Here is an 18,769-nt window from a genome sequence, read left to right on the forward strand (position 1 = left end):
ATACAGGTCTGTGCCCCCCGCCCCCATGCGAGGAGCAGTGCAGTCGGCCACCACCTCATCTCCCGAGGATGGAGAATGGTTCCCACCCACCGTTCCTGACCAGGTGACCAGCTGCTGCGCCTCCCAGGGGCTCGCGGAGTGGACACACCAACACAGTCGTGCACACTGCCAGGCCGCCCCAGCCAGGCGCACGGAGACAAGGGGTTCTGAGGCCTGGTGCGCAGACGAAGGTGTGCAAATTCCGGTGGCACCCGCTGAGGCAGGCGGCTCTAAGGGCCTGTCGCCATCTGCCCAGCCCCTCATGCAGGACTGCCGAGAGGCTTGCAGTGGGTTCCGAGGGCCAGTCCCTCAGGAAGGAGTTGTGCATCTTTTTCAAGACGCCAACTCCAGCAGTTACCTCTCCTCACTGCAACCAGGTGCACGGTTCAGATCCGTAGGCCCCAGCCAGTGGCCCCTGCGAGGCAGGGATCTTGGAGCACCCTGCTGGGGCACATAGGCCCGGCTCAGACCCCACATCGCCATCTCTGGTTCACTGGCCGTTTCACTGGCGGTAATCATGCACAGCAGATGCCCCCAAGTCTCAGTGGCTTTCAACCGTAAACATGGGTCCTCACTCTGGGATCAGCAGCTGCTCAGGACATGTGAGCCAGCAGAGAGGGCCCCTTGAAGCTCCCTGAGGGACACACACTGCCCCTCCTGCCACCCTCCACGATCAGGTGCCTAAAAGTTAGCCGAGGAAGGACACTGCCCCGGTGGGGAGGGAACGCTGACGGAGAACATTGGCTCCTCCATCAGCTATGTGACCCTGTGCTTCATTGCCTGGGAAGCAGGAGGCCTCAGACCTCACTGAGTTAAAACGGTGCAGTGAGCTCTCCACCTGCACCTGTTGGTGTCCCGTGACTTTGTGCTCACGGCTGCATCGCCATGGCCTGCCCTGTAGGGGTGTGTGAGAAGCACGAGCCGAGGGTGTACTTGGAGTCTAGCCCGCAACAGTATCAAAGCCGCCGCTGTCCCCACTGCTGAATAGTTCTAATGTGTAAAATGCTTTCACCACTAACATAACTGCAATTTTAATAGTAAAACGAAGACACAAGCTGCAGTGGTTTGAATGTCCCTCCACATTCATACGGGGAAACCCTAATGCCCAGTGTGATGGCCTGAGGAGGTGGAGCCTTGGGGAGGTACTCTGGTCATAAGGGTGGCCCCCAGGCTGGGAGCAGTGCCTTATGGGAGACCCCAGAGAGCTCTCGTTCCCAGCGGGGCAGACCGTGGGGCCAGGGGCACCACCATGGTGCACAGCCCGATGATGAACAGACCTGTAGAGGGCAGGACCCCAAAGAGCCCTCCCTGGGGCATGGCTAAGCTGGAGGGTGCAAAGCTGGTCCTGGGCCCTGCACACTCCCACCTGCAGGCACCCAGGACAGGCCGCGGTCCCCCTCTCCCCTGCCACCCTAACTCCAGCAGGCTCCCAACTCCTGCCCTGTACCCTACACTCTGCTCTTCACAGCATCCAGTGCAAGCCTTTCAAGGCAGCTGTCAGATGGCGGCCTGCCATCTGTACCCTCCACTACCCTCCCCCTCCCTCAGCTGTAGCCTCGGCTTGTGCCCTGAGGTACCCCCCTCACATCACTCTGCTCCCTCGCCTCCTTCAAGTCTTTGCTCACATACCAGGTCCTCAAGGACCCAATTTAAAATGACAGCTCATTTCTGCCATTACAAGCCTCCCATCACCTGCAACTGTGGGTCCTCTGCGTCACTTGCCATCCTCCCACAAGCTATGCCAGCCATTTTTACTTTGCACTTTGTAATGCCCCCCCTACCACTAGAAAGGTGGTTTCATGAGCTCAGAGATTCAAGACAGGAGAGTGAAACATGCACCCTGAAACACCAAGCAAATGAGCAGAGGGCTCCGATGTCACACGGGCCACCCCAACCAAGTCAGAGTCTGTATAAAGGCCGTGGCTGGGACCCCAGGCTGCAAGCGGACCACAGACGGGCACCCTCACCCAGCAACACCAACGACTGGGAGAGTGTGCCAAGCGATGCCCACAAAGGAAGACGTTTGTATAGTTGCTTTACTTCAAAATAAAGATACAGCTGTCCTTTTTAGTAAACAGAATGACATGACCACGCTGACACTCCCTGAGGAGTGGCTCCGGGGCAGGGCGGGCTTGGCTTTGGCGCTGTCCACAGGCGACTAGAGCAGGACCCGCGAGTGTATCAGTCCTGCAGTTTGCGCTGGCACCTCTTCTCCAGGTTGGCCATCTCCTTCAGGACCAGAGCCACGCTGTATCGAAGCTCCTGGAACTTGGCTATGGGGACTTCAAAGCGGTGCGCTGACCCATCCGAAAGCTTTAGCTGCATCAGGACGCTCGGCTGCAGGGAACGGGCCAGGGCGCTGGTGGAGATAGCAACGTCCACCCGCCAGTGCAGGTCAGTGACATGGGGCAGCCAGGCCCCCTGCTGCCTGGCCATGGAGTCCAGGACAGGCCGCTGGCTCCCAAACACCACACTGGCCAAGTCTACGGCCAGGTCTTGGGGGATGCAGAGCTCCTGGAGCTGGTCCTGGAAGGCGTCAGGCTTCAGGCTGGCCAGGGGCAGCCGGAGGGCCTGCTGCAGCAGCGTGTGCGTGCCAGCTAGCAGGGCGCCTAGCTGCTCCTCAGGCAGGTGTGCTCCAGCCCCGAGGCGCTGCACAGCCTCACGGCAGTCCTCTCCTTGCTGGCTGCTGACCACCAGCTTCAGCAACTTTCTGAATGTGCTCCTGTCCAGATCCCCCAGGAGGCGGGGCATTGCTGCCACCTCTGGGGGAAGATGGGCCCCCAGGAAACTCACCCGGTCACGGTGACTGTCCCCAGGGTGATTCAGGTATGCTGCTGTGGCCCCCACAGCAGACATGGCTGCTTCCTCCTTTTCGGTCAGCTGGTCCACAGGCAGGTCCTAGCTGCAACTGCCTGGAATGGGAGAGGAGGCCAGTAACTCCCATGTCCTTTGGGCCAGGGACTGAGGACTGATGTGGTTTCTGCCTTCACAACACTGACAGCGTGAACCACTGATGACAGCCCATGTGACAGGAAACACCCTGGGAGCAGGTGGCAGAGGGGCCCACTGTAGTCCCAGGAAGAGGGGAGGCAGGATAGCAAGAGAACCAGGAAACGGGCCAACACATGTTCTCCCAATAAACGAGAAGGAGAAAGGTCCACAGACTACAAGGACACAACAGCCAGTGCCACTGCCACCAACCACGCTGGGATCACTTAACTACTTGACCTCGAGTCCTTACTACTCTCACCAATAAGGAAATCGACGCTCAAGTGCAACTGACCGAGAAAAGGGGTAGAATCCAGGCCTGTCTACTCAGAAGTCCCCACTGCTTCCATCATGGCACAGGGGCAAAAAGACACAGGCCCCCCAAGCAGGAGGGGCTGAGGGGCACGTGACAAGAGGTATGTGTGGAATCTGGAGGAAAGGGCTGTGACATGAACTGAAGGGACAGCACGTCAAGGCAGGTCTCAGGTGACCGGCCCACACACCTGCTTATGCGGGAGAAATGTGCACCGCCCGTCTCTGCCGTGCCAAATGATGGAGCAGAGCGCGGCAGAGCACAGCCCGTCCCCAAGGCGCCCAGCAGGCCCAGGTCCTCGCAGCACAGCGCGACCGGCACGGTGGAGCGCTGGGGAGACCGGGAAAACGGGACTCTCCACCGGCTTCATGGTACCCCATTCTCCCCGACTGTCAACGGACCACCCAAGGTCTTTAATAAAAAAAGTCTTGGGTTCTCCTTCACGGCCTGGCCAGTATCAGGAACGGCCTTTCTCTGCCAAGGGCCACCCGGCTGTTTAGGCCCTGCTGCCTGGAGGCCAGTGAGCTGCCCCCGACCGACCCTCTCCCGACCACCCGTCCGGAGGAAGGAGTCGACGAGGAGGGCCCGGGTTCGGGTCCTGCCCTGTTGTGCTCGGCGCGGTCAGCACCCTCCGGGCCCGCCCCAAGTTCCAGGGGATCGGGCGGCTGGGGCTCTGCTGTCGCTGACAGGTCTCCGGCTTCCAGACGCCCCGGACGCGGTGGCCACCGGGCCGCGTCCCGGTCTGCTGCCCCCTCCCGGGAGGGGCGACCCCACCCGCCGCGCCCCCAGGCCCGAGCCCCCCCCCTCCAACCTGGCGTGCGCGGCCTGCAGCGGAACAGCCTGGCGGAGAGCAGCGGGACGGCCCGGCCGGAAGCGGGGGCTGGTCCCGTGGAGACTCAGAGACACTTCCGGGAAGCTCTAGGACACCGGGAGGACCAGGCCCTCTGTTACCCGCGGGGCGGAGGGGCACAGCCCAGGGCGCCGGAAAGGATTCTGAAGGGGCGGAGGCAGATCTGCCGTGCGGGTCAGAGCCTGCGGGATGCGCTCCAGTCTCAGTTCTGGGGGTATTTCAAAGGCATTCACGGAGCCCACGGGCCCTGGTCTGGGCTGGGGGTGGGTAGCGGGCCCAGGAGGAGAGGGAGAGAGGGCCTGGGTCCTGGGCCGGGGCGCCGCCGGTCACCTGAAGGGAGGGCGGCGCATCCTCCTGGCCGGCTCCGTGGTGGTGGCGGCGCGACGTGCATATACTGAGCCACTCAGTTGTGCACTCTTCTTTATTTAAACTATTACTTAAGTGTGTTTTTCCAGGACCCATCAGCTCCAAGTCAAGTAGTTGTTTCAATCTCGCTGTGGAGGGTGCAGCTCACAGTGGCCCATGCGGGGATCAAACCTGTGACTTTGTTAAGAGCACCGCGCTCTAACCAACTGAGTTAACCGGCAACCCCTGTCCTATTTTTTTTATCGAAGTATAACTGACATGCAGTATTACGTTTTCAGGTGTGCATCATGATTCCACACTTTTATACAGTGCGCATTGATCGCCAGAATAAGTCGAGTTACTGTCACCTTACAAAGGTAATACCGTATTGTTGACTACAGTCTGCATGCTGTACATTACATCCCCATGACTTATTTATTTTGTAACTGGAAGTTTTGTCCCTTGATGTTGTGTCCACCGTGGAGGGAAAGGGCATGGTTTGAAAACCGCTCATGTCCAGGTTCGACCAGTAACAGGTGCAGAATTTAACAGCTAGAAAATACAGCGCAAAATTAAGACAACAAACTAACGTTTGTTAGCTGATTTGCTCGGCTACAGATGACTCTGCAACAGGAGTTGTGACCTAAAAGCACTGAAGAAGGCTCATTACTCTCTTGGATATCTCTTGATGACACCTTACAACCCAAGAGGTTTCCACAACAGACTGAGAAATGCTGACAGGTTATTTTCTTTCCAAGAAAGAGAAAAGGAAACAGGGTTGTGCGGGCCTGGCCCGGGATGTAGAGACGCGTAAGGCCGGTTCAACCATGTTCAGATTGCAGCGCCCGGGCCTGGAGCGGAGAGATGGGCTCGATGCTCCTGGTCCAGGCTGTCCGGACTGGCCGCCTGCCGACCGGTCCCCCTCCCAGTCGTCCCCTAATCCCAGCTGACCACAGACAGCACAGACGGCGCGAGTCCTCTGTGGTCCTAGAGCAGCCCCGGAAGTGCTGGGGCGGGACTGCGCTGCCGTTTCCGGCCCCTTGGGTCTTGAGCGGAGGCGCAGGCTCAGGCCGGAGGGCCCCCGCTGGGCGCAGCTCGGCCCCGCCCCTTCCGCCTGGCTCCGCCTCTTGCCCCGCGGACCCGCTGCACCCCGCTGTGCCGCCCCTGCTTTGCTCTCACTCTCCGGGGGCGGGCTGACGACAGCGGGTCTGGCCAGCAGAGGGACGGATGCAGACGGTGGAAGTTCTGGCCGAGTGGGCGACCACGGCCACCCGGCAGACCGAGGTGCGTCCAGGCGGGGCCTCGGGAGGTTTCAGCCGAGGTCGCACTGGCAGGGGCGACGGTGCGGAGGTTTAAGGGGGACTTGCCGGGCGGAGGGTCGGCCCCGACCGGCCGGGGGGCGTGGGAGAAGCGGCGCGCTGTGTCTTCAGCCCCGGGGGGCAGCGAGGACTTGGCAGGCCTACCCAGGAGGCTGGGGACGAAGGGGTGAGAAGGTCGGCAGGCTGCCTGCGCCGCAGTAGCTCAGCCCCTCCCTCCCCACTCTTACCTCCACCCACGTCCTCTGGCCCTGTGTGCGGTGTCGGATGGGGGCTGCAAAGCCTGTCCCAGGTGAGGCTCGACACCACCTGGCCCCGGGAAGCTGGCCTGCTGGACCTGCCAGCTTTCACCCCTCAGCTCCCGGCCCTACCTGGGCCCTGGGTCTGCCAATTTGGAGACTTTCCGTGTAACTCGGGGCAGTCGCTGCAGAGTGCCCTGCCTCTGACCGACAACTTCTGTAAGCGACTTTACTCGTGGCCCCAGGAGGCTACTCCAAGAACTAATTAATGCCGTCCTTCACCTGTCCACCCTTCACACCCCTTGGGCCCTGGAAGTTAATGGAGTGACTTCATGCCACCGAATGGGTCTAAGTGTGGGTCCTCTCTCTCTGAGGGTGAGTTGCGGGAAGCCCAGGCCAGGGCAGCCTTCAGGTCCTGAGTCTTCAGATCCTGTTTCCCAGGATGGCAGCCACACTCGGGCCTCCAGCGCCCCAGGTGAGTTCACCCTGCTCCCTGCCCACATTCTGGAGCTGCGAGCCCAGCACCTGGAGAAGCCGGGAATCCTGGCACTGAAGGAAAGGGTTCTGGGGTTGGACTCACACCCTCCCCCAGGGAGAGGGGCTCTGGGAACTCAGCTGGGTCCCCATGGCGGAAGAGGGTGGCGGGTCCTGGGGCTGACCGCAGCAGGTCTGCCCAGTGGGCGTGGCCCCGGGGCAGCGGCCACCTGTTTTTGCAGGAGGTGGTGCCGCTGACCTTCCAAGACGTGGCGGTGTACTTCTCTCGCGAGGAAGGTCAGCAGCTGGGCCCCGACCAGCGGGCACTGTACAGGGACGTGATGCTGGAGAACTACGGGCACGTGGCCTCGCTGGGTGAGGCTCTCCTGGCTTGGGTTGGGGGTGTCTATGGAGTTTGGGGGGCTGCTTCCGCACTTTGGAGCCCAAAGAAGAGGTTCCTACCCCTTGTGCCCAGGTAGCAGTCTGGGCTCTGCATATTCCCCATAGAGAGCCTGCTTCGTTCCCGATGTCAGACTTCACTCTGGTGCCGGTGTTTCCCTAGTGGCGGGAGAACTGATGAGTGAATTCTTCAGGGCTCAGTCTCAGCCCTTGCTTCCGTTGACCAATCCCTTCCACTCCCCCGGTACTCAGGCACTTGTGATTCCGCCCCACGGAAGCCCCGCCCCAAGGCGGCCCCGCCCCACTCTCACCTCCCCAGAGGTCTCATGGGACGCTACACTTCTCATTTGGACTGAAAGACCCAGTGGGTACTGCCTTGCTCCAGCTTCCCAGGTCACATCAGCTCACTCGGCTCTCACCCCAACAGGACCCCCTTTCCCTAAGCCGGAGCTGATCTCCCAGCTGGAGCAAGGTGAAGAGCTGTGGGTCCTGGGTCTTGTGGGAGCTGAGGAGCCAGAAGCTTTGAGCAGCTGCAGGACAGGTGAGAGCATGTGGGCGCTGTTAAGAGATGAGGCTGACTCGCGGGGACTCCTGGGGTCTGTCTCAGACACAGCACTGTGCTCCTGCAGACATATGCGCGTGCTTTGAAGGCTCTCCTCTTACTGATTTGTTTGCTTTGCCTTTAAAAATTCTTACACAGTTCTTCTGGTCGTTAGGGAAATTTGCATGTAGTGACCCACCTCTGCGCTGAACCTGTGTAACAGCCTCATTCCCTTCTTTACACAATACCCTTCTTATCCTCTTTCTTTATATAATAGCTATTGGTTACCTACCAGGTTGACCTGTTAAACTTCTATCCTTTTTCTCCTTCGTCTCCCAATTTTGGTCAATAGTATTCCTTATTATTATTATTTTTTAATAACCTTGTTCTGTTGAACATCCTTCTATTAGCTGACGTGTCAGCTCTGAGCATCATGGTAGGCTCCCAGCTACTGAGACAACTAATCACCTGTTCTACTTTCCACTGTTCTCTCCCCGTTTTCCTCCCACTTTGGGTCATTTGTCAAAGCATACACACTTAATCACTCACATCCCACCTTTGCTGATGCCCTAGATCTGCAGCTAAGGGTATTAATTACTTATCCCGATCCTTTCGCCCAAAGTTTCTCTAGCGTGTATGCTTTGACATGAAGTGGTTTAACTAGGTGAAGTTTAACTTAATAGGTGGAGTTTAACTTCTAGTGTAAAGTTGCTGAGTTTTAACAAATAGACACATCTGTGTCAACCAAACCTTTATTAAGATACAGGACATCATTGTCACCCAGAAAGTTCCCTGGTTGTGCAGTCCGTTTTACAGAGGGCATGTATGCCTTTTTTGGCCAGAGAAAAATTAAGAGCCGAATAGTTTTTTAAAACCATGGTTCTCATACCCACTGTTTGTGGTAATTCTGACCAATGTATTGAGTGAGCTATTCTAACCTTGTAATGGAATCAGGCTATTGCATATGGTTAGTGCCACACTTAGGAAAGATGCCCCATGTAGCATTTAGCTCTTCTGTGCAGTCGTCACATGGATTGTCTCAGGTGAGAAGTGACATTAAGGGCTCCCCGTAGTGTTCAAGAGAAGATTCTTCTGTTAGGAACACAAGTCCTGTCTGGGACGTTGGGAAAACAGGTCATAAGGAAGAACCGGGCTGCCAGGAGACAGTGTGGGTACCATGGTGCCCCTGACAGAGGGGCAGCTACCATAGAATGGCCGGTATCCAGGCCCATGGACAGGTGATTCTATTTGTGTTGGGTTTTCTCTTGCAGTGAGCAGGGCTGGACACAGGTGCCTGGCTTTAGAAGTATTAATAATTACCCCGAACTCCCCGAAGTTTGGTGGGGGCAGGGTGCCCAGGCTGAACCTGGCGAGCGTTAGTGCAGAGAGAGGGGGCTTCTGAGCCGCTTATGGTGTGTCCTGGGGGACTCCGGGCTCTTCTGGGCTGCATGTTCCGGGTCTGCCCTCCCGCGGCTTTGGCTGGGCCTGTACGGGACTCTGTCCGAGCTGCAGTTGGCAGTGACTGCCTTAGCAGGCTTCAGTAGGCTTCCACAGCTGTGACACTAGGGCCATTTGTCATTTTATATGTGCTGTCCTACCATAGGCGACCCCTGGGTGGCAGCAGAGCCTCACTCCTGCTGTTCTCTCCCTCTAAGTCCGTAAAGCTGTGGGCTGAGCGTCTAGGTCCTGGAAGCTCAGCCTGTCCATTTTTTGCTTTGTTTTCCGAGTTTTATTTTGGCACATTTTAGCCGATTCTGGTGATGTGTGAATGCAAAGGTTCTGCTGGGTCTGTCTGTCATAAGGCCAGGACAGTGAGTGTCCTCTTGTGGATGGGGTCACCCGCCTGGAACACAGCTCCCACGGTGGCAGCAGCTGTGCCCCGGTGGAGTTGAGAACATGTCACAGTGGAACGTTTTTCACCAGAGCACTTTCTAAGAAAAGAGGTAAACTGTTTATGGCAGCATGAGATTTATTTTTATTTCTTCTTTTTTTTTTATGATCAGATCTTTAAAATTTTCATCTGTTAACAGCGTTTTCCACCAACTCGGGAGCAGAAACCTGCCCAGGCCTCATCCTCTGCTTGGCACTAACCATCACTGTCTGCCTAGGTGCGTGCTTAGCCTTTTCAGCTTTTTTGGCAGCCCTGATAGCCTGTTCTCATGGAGCCTTCCTCATGTCAGGTGTCTGATTCCTCTTGGCCGTTATTTCAGCAAGAGATGCCCCGCTGGTGGCCCTCTGTGATGTGACTGCACAGTGGCTTCTTCTCTTTTGAGTTCCTTCCAGCTGTCCCTCTTTGTGCTTTCTTCTGTTGAGGACAGTCCAGTTTATCTGTCAAGGGTTCTTCTTGGAAAGGAATGCCAACTCTCATTTTGCATTAAGAAATCGGAAAACCCTCCCGTGGGTCCCGGCGTGGTGCTACCCATATGCGGGGATATCCTGTACCCACCAGAACTGCATGGTGACCTTCCTGGCTGTGGCTGCTGGAAAGCATGAGATCCATTTTTAAACTCACTTTTACATTAATATGAGACATCAGGGAGGAAATTTAACAGGAATTTTGTATGATTGCTAAAAGAATATAGAAAAACTGGCATGAAAAATGTTTATTTCATTCCCCCCCCCAAATTTCTTTTATAACTTTCATAACAAGGAGCTTTAAGGTTGAACTCTAGTTTTTAAAAAAACACAAAAAAATCTTTCATATAAATATAGTTACTTGTTATCTCATTTTTGAAATAGTCTTAAGATCCTCAGATCTTTTGAGAATGACAGAAAGAATGCCCACAATTATTAGCAAAATGCAAAATTAACATTAAGAATCATTAAAGAAACATCAAATTTTTAACAATTGTGTACATCTTTAAATTGTACTCAGATGAAGTAGAGTTTTGTGCTGTATGGCATTTTACAATATTGTTGGGATTTCTTTGTAATAAGAGTCCATTCAAAAGGGCCATGGATTTGTATTTTTAAAATGTTATCACATTTTAGAGCTTTGTGCAACATTCATGCTGCATTTCCGTGCAGTCAATCCCAGGATCACCTTGTTATTGTTACTAAATCCAGTTTAAGAAATACAAGCAGATTCAGCTGTTTTGATATAAATGGCCAGGTCTTCACATGGATTAAAAAGTGCCACATCTATATTTCATTTTCATGTGGTCTGGTACTGGTGCTATTACCATAGGCATAATAAAAGAGTCACTTTTAAGAGCATTTAATTTTCCACTGAAGTTTATTTTATTCTGGTGTTTCAGGTAATGACCTTTTCAAACTGAGAATTGTACATTTTCTCCTCTTATACTATATTTTTTATTTCATATCAAAAAATTCGAACCTTATTTACATAATTTAAAAAAAAATTATATGGGGAACAATGTGCTCCAAGTCAGGGCCCATCAGCTCAAAGTCGTTGTTCTTCAGTCTAGTTGTGGAGGGCGCAGCTCAGCTCCAAGTCCAGTGGCTGTTTTCAATCTTTAGTTGCAGAGGGCGCAGCCCACCATCCCATGTGGGAATTGAACTGGAAACCTTGTTGTTGAGAGCTCGCGCTCTAACCAACTGAGCCATCCAGCGGTCCCTTCGGCAGCTCAGCAGCAGCTCGTTGTCTTCAGTTTCGTTGTGGAGGGTGCAGCTCTGGCCCATGTGGGAATCGAATTGGCAACACTGTTGTTCATAGCTTGCACTCCAACAAACTGAGTCATCCAGCCGCCCTGTATTTACATAATATTTTTAAGGAACACGATTATCATCTATTTCTGGAAGAGAAAAGTATGGATAAAAGTATCCGAGCATTTGCCCCCACTGGGCCTGGCCTCACTGTCTGAGCTCTTGACCAGCCCATGGAGTCTGTCATGGGGAGGGGGACCCTGTGAAGCTGGGAGCGCACACAGATGTAATTTTCTCTCCACCGTCCCTTTGTCCTTGACCAGTCAGTCTTGATATCCAGGACAGCAAGTCTTTTACTTCCTTGTCTGACCTCAGCGAGTTCTTGCCTGTTCTTGACCCTGTTTTTCCATATTTTAGAATCACCTTGTTAATAAAAAAATAAATAAGTTGGGCTTTTGGTTAAGGTTGCATTATTTTACCATCTGACTTATTTCACTCAGCACAATACCCTCAAGATCCATCCATGGTGTTGCAAATGGCAATATTTCATCTTTTTATGGCTGAGTAATACTCCATTGTATGTGTACCACATCTTTTTTATCCAGCCGTCCATCGAAGGACATTTAGGTTGTTTCCATATCTTGGCTACTGTCAATAATACGCAATGAATATAAGGTTGCATATATCTTTACAAATAAGTATTTTCAAGAATTTCAGGTAGATACCCAGAAGAGGGATTGCTGGGTCATATGGTAGCTCTAGTCTTAATTTTTTTTTTAAAAGGTTTAATTGGGGAAGGGGAACAGGACTTTATTGGGGAACAGTGTGTACTTCCAGGACTTTTTTCCAAGTCAAGTTGTTGTCCCTTCAATCTTAGTTGTGGAGGGCGCAGCTCAGCTCCAGGTTCAGTTGCTGTTGCTAGTTGTAGGGAACGCAGCCAACTATCCCTTGCGGGAGTCGAGGAATCGAACTGGCAACCTTGGGTTGAGAGGAGTTAGGAGTTAGGAGCACGGAGCTCACCGGGCTGTCCCCTAGTCTTAATTTTTTGAGGAGCATCCATACTGTTTTCCATAGAGGCTGCACCAGTCTGCAATCGCACCAATAGTGCACGAGGGTTCCCTTTTCTCCACATCCTCACCAACACTTGTTGTTTGCTGATTTATTGATGATAGCCGTTCTTCCAGGTGTGAGGTGGTATCTCATTTGCATTTCTCTGATGATCAGTGACGTTGAGCATCTTTTCATGTGTCTATTGGTCATCTGTGTGCCCTCTTTGGAGAAATCTCTTTAGATCTATTGCTTATTTTTTAATCGTATTGTTAGTTTTTGTTGAATTGTATGAGTTATCTGGTAATACATGTTTTGGGTATTAACCCCGTATTGGAGGTATCTTTTGCAAATAACTTCTCCCATTCAGTAGGTTGCCTTTTTGTTTTGTTGATGGTTTCCTTTGCTGTGCAGAAGCTTTTTAGGATGATGTAGTCCCACTTGTTGATTTTTGCTTTTTTCCGCTTGGCCTTTTCAGTCAAATTCACAAAAACACCACTGAGACCGATGTCCGGAAGCTTAGTGTCTATGTTTTATTCTATGTATTTTAATGTTTCAGGTATTACATTCAAGTCTTTAATCCATTTTAAGTTACTTTTTGAGTATGGAGTCACAAAGTGGTCTAGTTAAATTCTTTTGCATGCAGCTGTCCAGTTTTTCTAGCACCATTTACTGAAGAGACTGTCCTTTCTCCATTGTATGTTCTTGCCTCCTTTGTCAAAAATTAGTTGCCCACATATGAGTGGGTTTATCTTTGGGCTCTTGATTCTGTTTCATTGGTCTGTGTGTCTGTTTTTCTGCCAGTGCCACACTGTTTTGATTACTGTAGCCTTGTAGTATAGTTTGAAATAGGGGAATGTGACACATCTGGCTTTGCTCTTCTTCCTTAGGATTGGTTTGGTATTTTAGGGTGTTCTGTGGTTCCATACAAATTTTAGGAATATTTGTTCTACTTCTGTGAAAAATGCCATTGGGACTTTGATAGGGATTACACTGAATCTGTAGATGGCTTTGGATAGTATGGACATTTTAACTATATTGGTTCTTCCAATCCATGAACATAGAATGTCTTTTCATTTCTTTGTGTCTTCTTCAGGTTCTTTCAACGATGTCTTGTGGTTTTCAGTGTACAGGTCTTTCCCTGGTTTGTTAAGTTTATTCCTAGGTATTTTATTCTTTTTGTTGCGATTGTAAGTGGGATTGTTTAATTCATTTCTTCTTCTGATATTTCATTGTTAATATATAGAAGTGTAGTAGATTTTTGTATATTGGTTCTGTGTCCTGCAACTTTACTGTATTCGTTTATTATTCCTAATACTTTTTTGGTGGAGTCTTTAGGGTTCTTGCTATATAAAATTATGTTATCCGCAAATAGTGACAGTTTTAGTAATATGTAATATGTCAATTCTTTGGTACATATTTCCAACTTTTCCTTTAAAAAGTCGTAATTTAGGTATAATTCCACCAATAGTAAAAGACAGTGATTGTTTTTCTTCAATTCTCATCAACACTGTGTATTACTTTTTAAGTATTTAGAATAAAGTCTAAAGTTCTTGAGCTTTTTGTCATGCTTTATCTTGCCACTCTCACCTCCTCACATTTCTTGCTCTAGCCGTAGTGAGATTCTTTTAATTCTTTTTTTTTTCTTTTTTTTTTTTTTTTAAGATTTTATTGGGGAAAGGGAACAGGACTTTATTGGGGAACAGTGTGTACTTCCAGGCCTTTTTTTCCAAGTCAAGTTGTTGTCCTTTCAATCTTAGTTGTGGAGGGTGCCGTTCAGCTTCAAGTTGTTGTCCTTTCAGTCTTAGTTGTGGAGGGCGCAGCTCAGCTCCAGGTCCAGTTGCCATTGCTAGTTGCAGGGGGCACAGCCCACCATCCCTTGCGGGAGTCGAACCGGCAACCTTGTGGTTGAGAGGACGCATTCCAACCAACTGAGCCATCCTGGAGCTCAGCGGCAGCTCAGCTCAAGGTGCCGTGTTCAATTTTAGTTGCAGGGGGCGCTGCCCACCATCCCTTGCGGGACTCGAGGAGTTGAACAGGCAACCTCGTGGTTCAAAGCCCACTGGCCCATGTGGGAATTCAACCGGCGGCCTTCGGAGGTAGGAGCATGGAGCTCTAACCACCTGAGCCACCGGGCTGGCCCCAGATTCTTTTAATTCTTGAACTTGATTGATTCTGTCACTTGTCACATACAGGCCCTCATGTCTGCCATTGCTAATTGTGTCATCTTCAGGTTTTAGCTCAAACATCACTTCCTCCCAGAGGTCTTCTTTGACCATATACACTGGCTTGGAGGCCATTGAGTATTTCCCCACATTTCTACATTGTTTCCATGTCACATGGTTTATCATCCTTGTTAAAATTTTACTTAATTTTCTATCTACCTGAATAGAATGTAAGCCTTGTGAGATCAGAGTCTGTATTTGTCTTCCTGTTATATTCATTATGTAGCTATGCCTGGCCTTCTAAATATTTGTGGAATAGATTACTTTGCCAATTTGATAGGTGAAAAATTATAATTTAAATTTCTTTATTACTAATGAACTTACATATTTTTATTCTGTTCATTGGCCATCTTTACTTCTGAATTCCGTCTGTCACCTATTTTTCTACTGGAGTATTTTCCTTTTGCAGAACAGTTTGTAGGAGCTTTTAACACATCATGGGTATTATCCCTGAGGGATGGTGTTTTCTGATAATTCCTATATTTTATGTAACAGGTTCTGAGATTGGGACTGAAAAGGAACTATCCACTGTAAGCCAGACATGTTCTGAAGAAGTAAAAACCCCAGAATTGCTATCAAGAAGATTCTCGAGGCGCAATCTCAAGTCTCCTGACTTGCAGGAAGCTTGGGGCTGTGAAGATAAACTAGAAACACAGCTGGAAAATTCTGGGCATATTTGGAAGAAACTCCATCTTCACGAGAGTGTTTTTAGGAAAGAAACTGCCATGTATAGGGAAAGACCTCCAGGAGAAACAACCCAAGAGTGTGGTGCATTTGATGGGAACTTGAATCTGAACCAAAATGTTGTTAGATTTCAAAGAAATAAAACAGGAGAGAGAGCCTTTAAATGTGATACATGCAGCAAAACCTTCAAATACAGTTCAGACCTAAGTAGACATCAGAGAAGTCACAGTGGGGCAAAGCCTTACAAGTGTGATCAGTGTGGGCGAGCCTTTACTCACAGCTCAAGCCTTATTCTGCACCATCGAGTTCACACTGGAATTAAACCATTTAAATGTAATGAATGTGGGAAAACTTTTGGTCTCAATTCCTACCTCCTTCTGCATCAGAGAATTCATACTGGAGAAAAACCTTTTGGGTGTAATGAATGTGGGAAGGCTTTCAGTCGAAGCTCCACTCTTATTCAACATCGTATCATTCACACAGGAGAGAAACCTTACAAGTGTAATGAATGTGGAAAAGCCTTCAGTCAGAGCCCACAGTTAACACAGCATCAGAGGATCCACACTGGTGAAAGACCCCACGAATGTGACCAGTGCGGGAAGGCCTTCAGTCGAAGTTCAAGCCTCATTCAGCATCACAGGATCCACACTGGAGAGAAGCCTCATGTATGTAATGTGTGTGGGAAAGCCTTCCGTCAGAGCTCCAGCCTTTTCCTCCATCACAGGGTTCATACTGGGGAGAAGCCCTATGTTTGTCATGCGTGTGGAAGAGCCTTCGGTTTTAACTCTCACCTCACTGAGCACGTGAGGATTCACACTGGCGAGAAGCCCTATGTTTGTCATGCGTGCGGCAGAGCCTTTAGCCGGAACTCAACTCTTGTTCAGCATCGAAGAGTTCACACTGGGGAGAAACCTTATCAGTGCATTGAATGTGGGAAAGCTTTCAGCCAGAGCTCACAACTCACCCTACACCAGAGAGTGCACACTGGTGAGAAGCCCTACGAATGTGGTGACTGTGGGAAGGCCTTCAGCCGGAGGTCAGCCCTCACTCAGCATCAGAGGATCCACACTGGTGAGAGCCCTCGTGCATGCAGAAAGTGTGGTCCAGCCTTTGTTCATGGCTCCAGCCTTAGGCCACATGGACAGATTCACATTGGAGAGAACCACTGTGTGTGTGATGGACGCGGCCGAGCCCTCAGCCATGGCACAAACCTTGTTCTGCATTGGACAATTCACAAACGCATTGTGTTTTCGCAGTCATTTGGTGTGTAGCCTTTTACCTCGCTTCTTTCACTTAATGTACTGGCCATTCATCCATGCATGTCCCAATAGTTCCTTCCTTTTTACAACTGACCAGCACCCTGTTGTATGGATGTGGCAGTTTATTTATCCGTTCTCCGCTGAAGGGTATTTGGGTTGCCTCGTGCGGGGCAAGGATGAGTAAAGCTGCTGTAAGCATTTAGGCTCTTTTGTGAACCTAGCTTTTCCGTTTTCTTGGGTAAATCAGATAAGAGTGGGTAAGCTTATTTTTAACTTTTTAAGGAACTGCCAAACTGTTTTTAAAAGTACATTCCCACTGGCAGTGTATGAGTTTAGTCGATTTGAATCCTCACCAGAACTTGGTATTGTCAGATTTTTTTTATCCTAACCATTTTAGTGGGGATGTAGTGGTAGTCATGGTGTTAGTCTGCATTTCCCGATTTTTGATTTGAGCATGAAGCTTCTATTTAGAATGTGTCACTGGGAAGTTTGAGAAACACTGGACTAGTTAAGCTCCACGGCCTGACCACCCTGCCATTCTTTCAATTCTGAGACTCTACCTGGAGGATTCTTTTTTCTAATGTTCATTCCCTGCCAGCCAACTCAAATATGTGACCCCTTCAAGGAGCCTTACTTGGTTAACCTCTGCTCCCTCTTCGGGGTCTCCTTAGGAAATTTGGGATCCCTTATGCAGTTTGTTTAACTTGTTTGACTTATCTCACGTGCTTGTGTCCTGCTTCTCCCATTATGTTATTAAAACTCTAAGCACAGAACCTCTTCTAAGTGTGGGCTTGGCCAGCCCCAGTGTGGTCAGTATGGAAGGGTCTGCAGTCCTCGTCTTTTCTTCGGCCTTGGGCTTATTCTGTGACCTTGGGTAATGCATCTTATCTTTCTGGGTCTTTTCCCTCACCTTTTAAAATAAGGATAAAAATACATGCCACACATAACGTATGTTCTTCAGAAAAAGAAGCTCTCCTACTCTTGTGTCCCACAGCACAGCTTTCATTCCCACACCGTATCACAGCTCATGTTTTATTTCATTCTTTCTACCTGGTTCTCCTGCACTACAACTTGAGCTCTCTGCTGTCAGAGATTTTTCTGAGGCACCATTTTATCTCCAGCATGTGATACAGATAGGTGCTTCAGACACATTTTGGAAGGAAGACAGGAAGAAGGGAGGGAGAAGTAGGAGGGAAGGGAAACGGCATCATGGAAGCAGTCATTCAAAGGCAGGACATAGATGCAGAACACTGATGCGGTGCGTTTTTGTTTGAGTCTTGTTCGTTGGAGCACATGGGTGCATTACAACCGATTTCCCTTCTAAGCTACTAGAGGGCCCTGCAATCTTCGCCGTGGAAGACCCACATCTGATGTTTGTGTCCGGTGGAAGCTTTGGTACTGTCAGAAGAAAGACACACAGATGATGCCAGAGAGGAGCTGGCTGAGCACAAACTTTCACAATGGTAGAGGGAGTGGGTTCCACCTGCTTTAGGGGCAGGAAAAGGCTGCCTGCACATTTTTAGGAAGAAAGGTGAAGGGGCAGGGGATGGATGTGGGTGGGCCTTTGAGTTGGTCTCATCTGGGAGGCTCAACTACAGAGGCCTGAGGAATTCTGATGGTCACTTTGGAGAGTGGGAGACATCCTCCTGGAGAAAATCACAAGATTGCCTTGCAGTGCTCAGTTTACATTTAAAGTGAAACCAGCCAGCCTGGTCCTGTGATGGTTCTGCAGTAGTCATGATGAAGGCGAATGGCTTGGTCCATCCAGGTCGGGCTTCTCAAGTGGGTATGATGGAGAGGCAGCTAGAGACAAGAGCAGAGACCACTTGTCCATGGGAGTGAAGTGTGAGGCTGGGCCAAAGTGAAGGGCAAGACTGGTCAGAGAGCCTTTTACCGCAGTGGGGTGCCGAAGGAATGAACTGCAGGGCAGGATGTGGAACTCAGCTGAGGACTTGAAATTGAGCTTTCAGCCCTTTGCAGTTCATTGTGAGGACAGGATCCAGGGTGTGGCCATGCACTGAGTGTTGGGGGCTTATGTGCTTTGTTGTGGGAGTTTCATGCAACTTAGCTTCCACTTTGCTAGCCATGGAAGTCAAATACACCTTCTAGAAATAAATATAGGTAATAATTTTAGAAAGCTTGAAGAACAGGCTTAAACTCTGATTACAAAATGCTGATGAGAGCACTGGTACAGATGAAGGTGAGCAATTACCAAGAGTTAAGATGAAAACAAGAAAATAGAAAATAATAGACATGGAGGATACAGACAGTCCAGTTTATCTAACAAATTACAGGTGTAAAACAATTTTAACTTCCATGGCTGAAAGCCTTTTCGAAAGACAGGGTTTACTGGGCCAGCGAGAAAGACAGCACCAGGTTGGGGCAATGAGTCTAAACCCAGCCGCACGCCAGGGGAACGGCAGCATGTCTGCCCTCGTCGAGTC

At 50.4% G+C, this 18,769-nt stretch overlaps 2 protein-coding genes across 29 annotated transcripts; one reads left to right on the plus strand and one right to left on the minus strand.

The window, feature by feature from the left end:
• Positions 1-2,057: 2,057 nt before the first annotated feature.
• COMMD5 (COMM domain containing 5) lies at positions 2,058-4,281 on the minus strand. Its single transcript, XM_019717165.2, has 2 exons — positions 4,152-4,281; positions 2,058-2,951 (listed from the first exon to the last, which is right to left on the minus strand). The coding sequence occupies exon 2, from the start codon at positions 2,893-2,895 to the stop codon at positions 2,221-2,223; it is 675 nt and encodes a 224-aa protein (XP_019572724.2). The 5' UTR covers positions 2,896-2,951; positions 4,152-4,281; the 3' UTR covers positions 2,058-2,220.
• ZNF251 (zinc finger protein 251) lies at positions 4,257-17,098 on the plus strand. 28 transcript variants are annotated; one of them, XM_074316562.1, is made up of 8 exons: positions 4,257-4,364; positions 4,835-4,912; positions 5,154-6,565; positions 6,862-6,939; positions 7,391-7,504; positions 9,307-9,447; positions 9,535-9,612; positions 14,878-17,098. In XM_074316562.1, exons 3-8 carry the CDS (start codon positions 6,433-6,435, stop codon positions 16,335-16,337), a joined length of 2,004 nt encoding a protein of 667 aa, XP_074172663.1. In that variant the 5' UTR covers positions 4,257-4,364; positions 4,835-4,912; positions 5,154-6,432; the 3' UTR covers positions 16,338-17,098. The 28 variants fall into 28 exon arrangements, 26 of the variants coding, with proteins under 26 accessions (XP_074172663.1, XP_074172668.1, XP_074172665.1 ...); XM_074316567.1 differs by having other exon boundaries at positions 6,465-6,565; positions 6,768-6,939; XR_012490710.1 differs by adding an exon at positions 14,146-14,256 and having other exon boundaries at positions 4,268-4,404; positions 4,835-6,565; positions 14,878-15,015.
• Positions 17,099-18,769: the final 1,671 nt, after the last annotated feature.

This window comes from Rhinolophus sinicus, linkage group LG12, assembly GCF_036562045.2.
Source record: "Rhinolophus sinicus isolate RSC01 linkage group LG12, ASM3656204v1, whole genome shotgun sequence".
Classification (NCBI taxonomy): domain Eukaryota; kingdom Metazoa; phylum Chordata; class Mammalia; order Chiroptera; family Rhinolophidae; genus Rhinolophus; species Rhinolophus sinicus.

What these genes read in the sequence shown, in the direction of transcription:
- COMMD5 (XM_019717165.2), bottom strand. Translation starts at nt 2,895, where the DNA reads ATGTCTGCTGTGGGGGCCACAGCAGCATACCTGAATCACCCTGGGGAC.
- ZNF251 (XM_074316562.1), top strand. Translation starts at nt 6,433, where the DNA reads ATGGGTCTAAGTGTGGGTCCTCTCTCTCTGAGGGTGAGTTGCGGGAAG. An exon ending in TCGGGCCTCCAGCGCCCCAG is followed by an intron (nt 6,566 to 6,861) that starts GTGAGTTCACCC and finishes CTCGCGAGGAAG; the next exon opens with GTCAGCAGCTGGGCCCCGAC. An exon ending in AGCACTTTCTAAGAAAAGAG is followed by an intron (nt 9,448 to 9,534) that starts GTAAACTGTTTA and finishes ATCTGTTAACAG; the next exon opens with CGTTTTCCACCAACTCGGGA.